The sequence below is a fragment of the Emiliania huxleyi genome (genome assembly GCF_000372725.1).
Source record: "Emiliania huxleyi CCMP1516 chromosome Unknown EMIHUscaffold_166, whole genome shotgun sequence".
Taxonomy (NCBI): domain Eukaryota; phylum Haptophyta; order Isochrysidales; family Noelaerhabdaceae; genus Emiliania; species Emiliania huxleyi.
Genome location: NW_005200922.1, coordinates 218,287 through 229,514, shown reverse-complemented (window position 1 = coordinate 229,514; position 11,228 = coordinate 218,287). Strand labels below are relative to the sequence as shown.

At 65.7% G+C, this 11,228-nt stretch overlaps 4 protein-coding genes across 4 annotated transcripts; 2 read left to right on the top strand and 2 right to left on the bottom strand.

Annotated features, from left to right (window-relative positions):
• Positions 1 to 654: 654 nt before the first annotated feature.
• Positions 655 to 1,621, bottom strand: EMIHUDRAFT_230759 (hypothetical protein; the record flags this gene model as incomplete). The annotated part of the gene is made up of 3 exons (XM_005784956.1): positions 655 to 666; positions 755 to 838; positions 1,283 to 1,621. The coding sequence occupies 3 exons, from the start codon at positions 1,619 to 1,621 to the stop codon at positions 655 to 657; spliced, it is 435 nt and encodes a 144-aa protein (XP_005785013.1).
• A 2,716-nt stretch (positions 1,622 to 4,337) lies between these two features.
• On the top strand, positions 4,338 to 5,531 carry EMIHUDRAFT_364442 (hypothetical protein). Its single transcript, XM_005784955.1, has one exon. It carries the CDS (start codon positions 4,395 to 4,397, stop codon positions 5,220 to 5,222), a length of 828 nt encoding a protein of 275 aa, XP_005785012.1. The 5' UTR covers positions 4,338 to 4,394; the 3' UTR covers positions 5,223 to 5,531.
• A 125-nt stretch (positions 5,532 to 5,656) lies between these two features.
• On the bottom strand, positions 5,657 to 6,770 carry EMIHUDRAFT_230756 (hypothetical protein; the record flags this gene model as incomplete). Its single annotated transcript, XM_005784954.1, has 2 exons — positions 5,657 to 5,791; positions 6,534 to 6,770. 2 exons carry the CDS (start codon positions 6,768 to 6,770, stop codon positions 5,657 to 5,659), a joined length of 372 nt encoding a protein of 123 aa, XP_005785011.1.
• Positions 6,771 to 8,611: 1,841 nt separating this feature from the next.
• EMIHUDRAFT_230754 (hypothetical protein) lies at positions 8,612 to 10,492 on the top strand (the record flags this gene model as incomplete). The annotated part of the gene is made up of 2 exons (XM_005784953.1): positions 8,612 to 9,548; positions 10,203 to 10,492. Coding segments are annotated over 2 exons (1,227 nt in total), but the record flags the coding sequence as incomplete, so codon positions are not given.
• Positions 10,493 to 11,228: the final 736 nt, after the last annotated feature.

The following is an 11,228-nucleotide window of genomic DNA, read 5'->3' as shown; positions in this document are numbered from 1 at the left end:
GCGATGGAGGGGGTGACGGAGGCGGCGGCGAGGGCGGCGGCGGCGAGGGCGGCGGTGAAGGTGGTGGGTTCGGAACCGGCGGCGAGGGCGGTGGGAAGGGCGGGTAGAGGTACGAGGTGGTGTTGGAGATGATGTCGGAGGCGGTGACGTTGAGGAGAGAGGCCAGGACATCTCGCACGACGGCTAGCGTCTCGTCGCCACTCTCGCCCGAGTACGTCAGACTTTCTACATTAGACTCCGTCTCCACTTGAATCAGCACCGACTCTAGCGTGACTGTCGTGCCAGCCATTGCTCCGATCAAAAAAGGCGGCTTGGCAACGGATTGCGATGCGGTCAAGCCAGAGGTGTTGACCTGCAAAAAGGCCTCCATATCCCACATTGACGAGGGGGGAGATGGAGGTGGGTTCGGTGGTACCGATGGGGGAGGTGGCGACGGTGGCGGCGACAACGGTGGCGACGGTGGCTGCGAGGGCGTCGGCGAGGGCGGTGGTGGGCTCGGAGGTGGCGGCGAGGGCGGCGGAGGAGACGGCGGCGGTGGCGAGGGCGGTGAGGGCGATGGCGGCGGCGGCGATGGCGGCGGCGGCGATGGCGGCGGCGGCGATGGCGGCGGCGGCGATGGCGGCGGCGGCGACGGAGGCGACGAAGGCTCTTCGCTCAGCCGGCGTCCTGTATCTGGCACTGCCGTACACCCGTCTTGCTCATAAGAGAGCGGTAGGGACCTGCACAGCTCGGCTCCAAAGTTCTCAGCGCTCACGTTGGACGGCTGGAATGCGATCAACTCGAGCCGCTGCAGCACGGTGATAGACACGGGCGCCGGCTGGTTCATCTGATTGATTCCCTGCACAATTTTGTCGATGATTTCGGCGGCAGTCGCCGGCCGAAGAGGTCCATTCGTGGGTATCACAAAGTCAACCCTGGAAGTTGCCGATTGCTTGAAGGGCGGCGGCGAGGGCGGTGGCGGCGATGGCGGCGGCGGCGATGGCGGCGGCGTGACGGGCGGCGGCGAGGGCGGCGACGGAGGAGACGGCGGCGGCGAGGGCGGAGAGGGTGGGGAAGGTGGCGACGGCGGCGACGGCGGCGAAGGTGGCAGCGGGGCGGTGATGGGATCGCCGGGAAAGGTCGGATCGCCGGGAAGACTGAACCCCAGGATGAGGCCGACGACAGCGATGGCGACGCCGGCAAGGACAGCGATGAGGAAGCGGCGGGACCAGCGCCGGCCGCGAGAGGCCCGCGCCGCGGCGCGCGGCACGACGTCTCCGACTGAGAGCCGGGATACGCCAACTTCGGCGTCGGTCGCCTGGCTGTGGCGAATGATCTGCCCAGTGGCGAACCGGCCGTGGCGGCGCTGCTCATCTGCGAGAGCCTCGGTGCGCGAGCGAGACAGCGGCGGCGGCTTCTTGGTCACATCGCCGACGGAGAGGCGGCTCGGAGGCAGCTGCTTCGCGCCGCTCTGCGCCGCGCTCGCCTTCGGCGGCCGGCCTGCGGTCGTGACGTCGCCGACGGAGCGGCGGTCTTGCGGCGGCCCGGCGGGCCTGGCTTGCTTGCGCTGCGCCGACCGAGCGACGGCAGCGTTCTGTCGAGAGCGTGGTTCACTGATGGGAGGGCGATCGGGTACGGCCATTTTGGTTGGCAAGCTGGTTTGCAAGCTGCGGTTGCGAGGAGGGAGACGCGGAAGTGCTCAAAGATCCGGACGACCGTGACAGCGGCTCGCCTTGTTTTTTTTCCTTCTGCTGCTAGGGGAAACCTGGAGCGCGGAGCTAACCCTCGGAGACCCGTGTTTACTTTAAGGCCCTTGCCCTGCGAACGCGCACCCCCGGGGCTAGGGCTCTCTAGCCCGTAACCCGATACCGATCATCCGGCCCGCTGGATGCGCTTCTCAGCTCACTCACCGGCCCTGGATGTGAGGTTGCCGACTGCACTCCAAGTGCTCCAAGTGCTGGGCTTGTACTTCCTGTTTGTGTCTGTGTGTCGCTCGTGCGTGTCGACATCATCTGTCCAGCGTCCACCCATACCGCGTTGGTGTCCAGTCCGAGCCTGGCTGTTCTTCACCTTTCTTAGCTACCTATTTTTTTGTGATTTGGGCTCGGCAGCTTGTTAGCCCTCAGCCGAAGCTGGGGCCGGTCCCGTAGCCGAGAGAGCCCGCGCCGATGAGTTCGACGCGGTCGGGGGGGCCTGCGGAGAGGCCAGCGAGGTGGCGATCGCTATTTCTCCTATTTTTGCCTTTTTGTGTGTTGAGAGAGAGAGAGAGATTTTTAGCAATACCAAACAACTCTAACACTCACACGTCATTTGGGGCCTGGAGCTTTTTGTTTGAGATTTTTAGCAATACCAAACAACTCTAACACTCACACGTCATTTGGGGCCTGGAGCCCATGTTTTTGAGATTTTTGTTTGTTGTGTGTTGGTGTCCAGTCCGAGCCTGGCTGTTCTTGATTCACCTTCCTACCTAACCTTCAAACACATCTCTCTCTCCTAACCTTAAGCGTGAACAGGGCTCCAGGCCCCAAAGGACGTGTGAGTGTTAGAGTTGTTTGGTATACCTTTGTTTGTAACCTTTGTGTACTGCGTCGGTTTAACTCTGTTGTGCGAGGCGTGAACCGCGCCATTCGCTCTCACCTGGCAACCCTGTCTGCACGTCTCGCGCGCGCGTGAACAGGGCTCCAGGCCCCAAATGACGTGTGAGTGTTAGAGTTGTTTAGTATTGCTAAAAATCTGAGTCGGTTTAGGTTTGTTTGTTGCTGCGATCGCGTATTATGATCGGTGTGAAATAGTGAAAACAGCATAGTAGGTGTGAATATAGTAATTAGTACATGCCCCTGTGTGCTCAGGCAGTCCTCTCTCTAGTGTCTGGACTTGATGAACTCGAACAATGGTATTGCTAAAAATGTGTGTGAACTCGGGGGCACGGGACGCGGCCCAAACGGGGCACAAAAACAGGGGAGGCACGTAGTGACGCAAGGGAGTTTAGGCGACGGTGGCGTCCTATGTTTCGCCCCAATGAGGATGTTCCCCGAGTGAGTGAGTGAGTATTCTTGATACGAAACCAAACAAACAAATCTCTCGAAACCACGACGACACACACCAGTCGACTCGCATCGGTTGCCTCCATGAACACAGCGGAGCGGAGCTCTTTCTCCGCGTCCACACCACACCTGGCTCCAACGTGGACACGCCCATAGCTGGGGACACTCACTACTAGGTCATGCACGGCTTCAGAAGTTTACACACACACACACACACACACACACATAATAAAAATCTCTCTCACACATGACATGTACACATGTCCATGTACATGTTCCCCGACAGCCGAGATTTCTTACGCAAGGAAGGAGTTTTCTTTTTAGTGTGCCTGTGATAGTACTAGCACGCGCCAGTTCGCACCTGTGTCGAGCCTGCCTGCTTTGATATTTGGTAAATTCTTTTTAATGACCGCAGCGAATATGTTCACACCTTGAGCGGACGCCAATTGATTCGCGATACTCTGGCAAAAAAGGGGTTGGCAACGGGCTTTTGCGGGGGCAAGCCTTCAGCTGGTGCCAAAACGTACCAAAACGTCCGTCCCGTCTGAACACCGTCGACCAAATACGCGGTCGGTAGAAATGGCTTGCTTGCAAGAATGGGATGCCGACAGGCGTCAGGCGGCGCATGCCGAGAAGTCGCTTGCCGTGCGGGAGCTCGTGCGCCTCTCCCTGCGCGTGCAGTCCACGGGCGTCGTCGCGGAGCTTCATCTCGACACGGCACTGGTTGCTCCGAGCGGCAGCGGAGCTGATCACGAGCGACGAATTCGCCGGGGATGCCAGGCAACAGATGGGCGCGCAGATAATTGGCGTGGCGTCCTAAACAACGCGACCGACGAGCATGCTCAACTGTTGCGCGACGCTCTCTGCGACCCCGACTTTTGTATGCGCTTTGCCATTCGCCGCCGCATTGGCTCAGGGGGCACAGTCCGCTTGCAGTGGCTCTTCCGCACGAATAGCGTTGTTGGCCGCATGCGTCCTGGCATCGGGAGGGTCCGCCTAAGAGGAAGTACGTTCGTAAGAACTGATACATATACTTTTTGTGCGTGGAGCGTCTTCCCCTTTTGCGCAGCAACACCTTAAACTTTTAGGCCCTCCAAATTCGGTCGGGTCGGAGCGTAGCGGAGTGGGCCCCGAGTTTGAAAAAGGGCGACGGACGCTTGCGTCCTAGCCTCCAACAACGCCCCCCCGGCGCAGAGGGGCCCCCGGAGGGATGCTCAACCGCTCCACGCCACGCCGCTCGCGGCGGTCCTATTCCCAGCTCCGCTGAGCGCTGGTCGCGTTATTTCTTCCGCAGCTTGTTTTGAGGCGCTGCGACTTGGTGCAAGCGACCTGAGGGCCTCCGCCACGCACCGTGGCCGCCGCCTCGTAGGCATGGCCTCTCTGCAAAGCAAGATCGAGGGCCACCAGGTGAACGAAGTCCGCGAGAAGGTTCGCGCCTTTGCTGAGGTGGCGGCGGCTGTGCGCTCCGACCTGCAGGCGGCGGGCCTGCAGATTTCGAGCGAGATCGCGCAGGAGGACGCCGAGGGCGGTGACAGCTGCCCCGCCGGCTGCAGCCAAAAGACGGTTTACTTTGTGAGGCACGGCGAGGGCGTGCACAACGTGGCCCAGAGGCTGTGGCGCGAGGCGAGTGGATACGACGGTGTCTCCGAGCCGTACACCACCGACAACGACCCGGACGGCAAGTACGTCGACGCCGAGCTGACAGACTGCGGCGTATCGCAGGCAGAGGCGCTGCGGCCACGGACCACCCACTTGGGCGTCGACCTGCTCGTGGTCTCTCCGCTGCGGCGCGCGACGACGACCGGCCTGCTCGCCTTCGAGGCGCACGTGGCGCGCGGCCTGCCCGTGCTGGCGCACGAGCTGCTGCACGAGACGGCGGGTCGCCACACCTGCGACAGGCGGCTGCCTCGCTCCGCGCTCGCCGCGGCGTTCCCGTCCGTGGACTACTCGCTGCTGCTTGACGAGGCGGACCCACTCTGGGGCGACGGCGCCTCGCGCGAGAGCTGCCTCGCGCTGGCGCGCCGCGCCGCCGCCTTCACCCAGTGGCTCGCCCAGCGGCCGGAGCAGCGTGTGGCGGTGGCGACGCACTCGGGCTTCCTGTGCGCGATGATGGTCAGCGTGCTCGGCCTCGGCGGCGAGGGCGCCTGGTTCGGGACCGGCGAGATGCGGACGCTGCGTCTCACCTTCCGCGGCGTGTAGATTGGGACCGATGGTGGTGTCGCGCTTGTGCGACTGCTTGCGAGTTTTGAGAGAGAGAGGGAGAGAAAGACCGATGGTGGTGTCGCGCTTGTGCGACTGCTTGCGAGTTTTGAGAGAGAGAGGGAGAGAGAGACGCTCGGCGGAGCTCGAGTCGCCGAGAGAGAGAGTCGCGAGAGGTCCAGCGAGGTATGGGGTGTCCGAGGACGTGTGCTGGCCCCCTGCCACCGGGTGCGACTGCGAGTCTATGCGGTGCGGGCGGGCGGATGGCGTGTCAGCGAGAGCGGCGCTCTCTCCAGACCGACGGGTCATATATGGAAACGCGTTTCGACCACACACCGAATTACGTATATTTACACATATATCTCTGACACAAGAGGAACACGCGCCTGGGCCGCCGTCTTCCACAGCAGCGACCCTCCGCTCCGCGACCGGCCTCACAGCAAATTAGCCCGCTCCTGCCGCCCGCGGACGGCGCGCGACTTCGCCTCGCTGGCCAGCTGGCCCGCCCGCTGGCTCGCCTCTGCCGCAGCCTGCCGGAGCGCCTCGCCGCGCCCGTCATCCCGGGTGGCCTCGAGGACCATCCACAGGACGACGACGAGGAGCATCATCACGTAGGGCGGCGGCGGAGGAGGCGGCGGCGGCCGCGGCGCGGGAGACGGGGGCGGCGGCGGCCTCGGAGAGCCGGGCGGCGGAGGCGTCGACGGTGGAGGCGCAGGTAGCGGCGGGTACATGGACGTACACCTGCCGGGAGGGGAGGGTCGTGCGGGTGATGCGGCGAGGGCGTGGCGAGTCGCGCGGCGCGGGTGTCGAGAGTGGGGGGGGGGGGGGGGTGCGCCGGTGCGCTTGGCACTGCACGGCCGGAAGGGCAGTGAGGGCGGCGGAGCCGAGGGCTGCGGCGGTGAGGGCGGGGGCAGCGAGGCGGCGGCAGCGAGGGCGGCGGCGGTGAGGCACTCTGCGGGAGAGAGGGCGCGCGAGAGGATCGGCCGCTGTGCTGAGTCCGCACGGTTTGGTTCTCGAGAGGGATGAACCGTACAGTTGAGGCTCGTCACATCCAGACTCGCGCGGTGGCGCCGCAAGCGCGGTGGGGCTTGTGTGGTGTGGCGCGCGAATCAGAACTTGGAATGCGAAGCGGTGACATCACGTGATTCAGCGATGAACCGAACTTGCAGCTCATCCTCTTCGGGGCCGCGGCGCGCGGCGGGGTATGGCGTGGGCCGCGAGGCGTGGGCGGAGGGGCGGAGGACGCCTGTACTCGCGTGCGCCTCTGTCGGAGTGAGAGGCAAGCTGGCCCGACCGCGTCCAGTAGCGCACGCAGCGGGGCTTGCCGGCGTCCTTGCACCCGTCGTGCGGCGTCTGGGGGGTCGCCGCCCACGCCACAGCCACGCAGGCCGCGCTCTCCTGGCACTCGGCCACGCACGCGTACGCCGCAGAGCAGTCTGCCCACGACTCGAAGGTGTCGTGCTCCTCGCCGGCCTCGCGGCAGTAGCCGGTGCCGATCAGGAAGGTGGGCTTGAGCGGCGGCAGGGCCGCGGGTATCGGAAGCTCCATCTTTGCGAAGACTGCGACATCCGAAGCAGCGCCCGCTAGGTCGGCGGCGGGGGCGGGGGCGGCGGCGGGGGCGGCGGCGGGGGCGGCGGCGGCGTCGTCCGCCGCCTCTGCGGTCGGCGGCGGCACCACGGCGACGGTGGCGGAGCTGCAGATGCTGGCCGTTGCGATCAATAGCGCCGGCGGCGCGAGGCGGAGGGGAGCAGCAAACAAACGCGGCGCCATTTCCTTGGCCACGCTGCGACTGCCGTGTTCACGCGGGGGCGGAAGGGGGCGGCCGAGGATTTGTTTTCGCGCTCAAGTAAAAGTACTCGAGTACTCAGTGCCCGTGGCGCGCGGGCTCACACGGAGAGACACATGAGTGACAAGAGAGCGGGGACGTGTGTGTGTGTGTGTGGGGGGGTGTCTTCTGCCACATCGGAAGCGCTGCTCTTGCTACGTACGTGCGCGCTATCGCTCGAGTACGCTTGCAACGCAGCAGCTCTCGGATGCGAGGGGCTCGGCCATCCGTGAAGACTAGCTCGCGGGCAGCCAAGGTGGTACTGCCCGCTCCTCCGCGCGCGCGCAAGAGGCGGCGAGGCGGCTGCGGCCGGCTGCAGGCAGTTGGCCTGTCCGAGGGTTTCCTCTCGCACCCTACCTGGTTTCCTTTCCGTGTTTCCTGCTCGTTTCCCTACAACACCCTCTAGTTTCCTCTGGAAACCCCGGGGAAACTCCGTGGAATTCGTCATTTTGGGGGGGCTCTGAGCCGTGTCTGAGGCTGTTTTGGGGCCAAAATCGGCAAAATACCCAGGTGTATTCTTTTTTTGCTTGGCCGGCCCTGATGCCGGGGTAGGTAGGGTAGGTCTGGGCCCTCCCGTCGGGTTTTTCCCTCTCTTCAAGCTGGAATTTTCACAGTAAAAAAAGAATTTTTCGGCTTAAATCACGATGTCAACCCTCCCCAAATGGGTGATCTGATGCTTGTAGGGCTTGAGAGTGGCCTGCCATGTCACAAGAAGGACTGTGGTTGCAGGAGAGTACCACCAACCATCACTCTAGTTGGTGTAGTACCCCACCTTCACCCATCGAGTGATTTCTTTTTTAGTTTCCCATAAGTAAGGTAGGTAGGTAGGTAGGTAGGTAGGGGCACCGCAGGGGCCGGCCAGGTTTTTGCAGAATTTCAGCATCAGGGCCGGCCAAGCAAAAAAAGAATACACCTGAAATACCGGGTATTTTGCGGGTATACCTGGAAAACCCCGGTATACCTGGAAAATACCTGGGTATCGTGCCGATTTCCTCAATTTTGCCCCAGATTTTGCCCCAGACCAGCTCTCAGACTCAGGGAAACTCGCGAGTTTCCCGAGGGAAACTCGAGAGAAACAGAATGGAGCACCAAACACCCTCTGGTTTCCCTGGAAACTTCCGGAAACGCAAAGTGCTGGGGACCCTCTGGTTTCCCTCTGGGTTGCCGGAAACCCTCGGACAGGCCAAGCAGGCAGGCGTGCAGGCAGGCGTGCAGGCAGGCGTGCAGGCACGCGCGCGTTGCTCTGTGCTCCTCGCTCCGACTGTCCGACACGCACCGCTCGAGGAGCTGCGCTCGAGCGCCGCGCGCGATTTCGCTCCACACTAAGGCATCTCGATAAAGGGTGAGAGTACCGTGTTTGTTATGACCCACCCCAATGAACACACCAGTGAGGGAGGGCGAGACTATCGAGGGGTCCCGTACCATGCGGAACCGACCCTATCCAGTGCTCAAGTGCTCAAGTGAGAGGAGCGTGCACGGGGACGTACGAGTTCACAGCCTAATCGGCAAATGATCCACAGTCGGAACGGACGCACGAGCAACGGTCCAGCCGCCCGGTGCCGTGATGGCCCGTCGCGAATCGAGCGCCAAGGACCCCGTCCTGTCTCGCCTGCGGCCCGCGGCTCCCGATGGGCGCGGGCCCGGCGCTCGCATGGCGGGGGGACAGCCACGAATGGGAATGCCGCAGCCGCAGGGCCGCCTCTCGCTCGGCGACGTCTCTTCCGTGCCGCGGCAGGGCAGGCCCTCTTCCGCGACCGCCGCACGAGGTCAGCTGGCAAGTCGACCGCCGCTTGGGCGGCTCTCCGTCGGCGACGTCACTTCCTCCAGCCGGCCGCTGCCTCGGGGGCCGCTGGCGCCGCTCTCGCGGGCGGGCGCCATTGCCATGGAGCAGCGGCGCCACGGCAAGTTCACCACCGGCCACGTGATAAGCCACGGCAGGCGGCCCATGGCGCTCGGCAGGCTATCCGCCGCAGACTCGATGGCCAGAGACCCAGAGGCGGGCATCTCCCGGCTCTCGGTCGGCGACGTGGTGCCGAGGGCCTCGCTCCAGGCGCCGCGCCGCCGCCGTCGCTGGAGCCGCCGCGTCCTCCTCGCCGTCCTCGGGGGCGTCGCACTCGCGGGGATCCTGGGCCTGGGTCTCGGCCTCGGACTGTCCGCGCCCGGCCGAGACGGCGGCGGCGACGAATCTGGCCTACTGGCTCCGCGGCCGCCGGAGCCACCGTCGCCGCCTCCATTCTCCCCGCTCCAGGCAGAGGTTGACAACGAAGTGGTGCTCGACCTGAGCAGCGGGGTCCTACTCAACAAGGACCGTCCGGCGACCGCTGCCGAGATTATTGACGAGATTGTTAAGGGCATCACCGACCAGGGCCAGCCGGCACCCGTATCCATCACCGTGATTCAGCGGCTAGATGTGGTCGCCTTTCAGCCTCCAGGGACGAGTGATGACGATTTTGCCGCTGTCCTGTGCAGCCAGCTCCCCGCCGACTACGACCGCGAGCGATGTACCGTCACCAAGCAGACAGTGACACGCCGCCGGCTGAACGAAGCACCGCCCTCTCCGCCGCCGCCCACGCCGCCGACGCCGACACCGCAGCCACCCTCGCCGCCACCGTCACCGCCGCCACCGAGCCCACCGCCTCCATCACCGCCCCGGCCCTCACCTCCGCCTCCAAGCCCTCCACCTCCCTTGCCACCACCAACACCGCCACCACCCTCCCCGCCGCCGCCGTCGCCACCTCCACCCTCACCGCTGCCGCCCTCACCGCCGCCGCCATCGCCACCTCCGCCGCCACCACCGCCGCCCGTGGCACCACCACCGCCGTCCTCGCCACCGCCCCTACCGTCGCCCCCTCCTCCTTCGCCCCCCCCACCCTCGCCACCGCCGCCCTCGCCACCACCGCCTTCTCCGCCACCCCCCGACCCGCCACCACTTGCCCCACCGCCGTCGCCCCCGCCGCCATCGCCGCCACCACCATCGCCACCGCCACCCTCACCGCCGCCGCCATCGCCGCCTCCAGCCTCGCCACCGCCGCCCTCCCCACCGCCTCCCTCTCCACCACCTCCCTCGCCGCCGCCGCCATCACCGCCTCCACCATCGCCGCCACCGGCACCGCCACCACCCTCACCGCCACCGCCATCACCGCCGCCTGCATCAGACTGGTATATGACGGTGCCGCTGCTTGTGAAGACTTCGGGCCTGGACGCGTCGCACTCTGTCATTGATCCGCCAGACTTTGAGGGAGCTGCGGATGGCACGACGGCGACGCTGCAGGCCGTGGCCATCGAAATGCGGACGGTGGTTGAGCCGGGATCGCAGGACAGCCTCGTCGAGGACGCGGTGGCGAGCGGCGACACCAAGGCAGCCGTCGCAAGAGACGTCTTGGCGTCGCTGCTCTCTCCCAACGTCTCCGACCCAAACAGCTTCATCTCCAACACCACCTCGTACGTCTACCCACCCTTTCCGCCGCCATCGCCGCCGTCGCCGCCACCGACCCCGCCGCCTCCATCGCCGCCGCCGCCGTCGCCGCCGCCGCCGTCACCACCGCCGCCCTCGCCTCCGCCGCCGTCACCACCGCCGTCTCCGCCCCCTCCGAGTCCGCCGCCGCCCAGCCCACCTCCGCCATCACCTCCGCCTCCATCGCCGCCACCACCTAGCCCGCCGCCACCAAGCCCGCCACCGCCATCTCCTCCGCCGCCCAGCCCGCCTCCGCCCGCGCCCCCTCCACCATCCCCTCCACCGCCCAGCCCGCCTCCTCCGTCACCACCCCCACCGTCGCCCCCGCCGCCGTCACCACCACCACCGAGCCCACCACCGCCTAACCCTCCCCCGCCGTCACCACCGCCACCGTCACCACCGCCTCCCTCGCCACCACCTCCCTCGCCACCACCGTCGCCACCCCAACCGTCGCCCCCCCCGCCGTCGCCGCCGCCGTCGCCACCCCCTCCTACCCCTCCACCGCCCTCGCCGCCACCCCCATCGCCGCCACCTCCATCGCCGCCGCCACCGAGCCCGCCCCCTCCCTCACCTCCACCACCTTCGCCACCGCCTCCATCGCCTCCACCACCAAGCCCCCCTCCACCATCTCCTCCGCCACCCTCCCCTCCGCCACCGTCTCCTCCGCCGCCCTCACCACCCCCACCGTCGCCGCCCCCTCCATCACCGCCTCCACCCTCGCCTCCCC

What these genes read in the sequence shown, in the direction of transcription:
- EMIHUDRAFT_364442 (XM_005784955.1), top strand. Translation starts at nt 4,395, where the DNA reads ATGGCCTCTCTGCAAAGCAAGATCGAGGGCCACCAGGTGAACGAAGTC.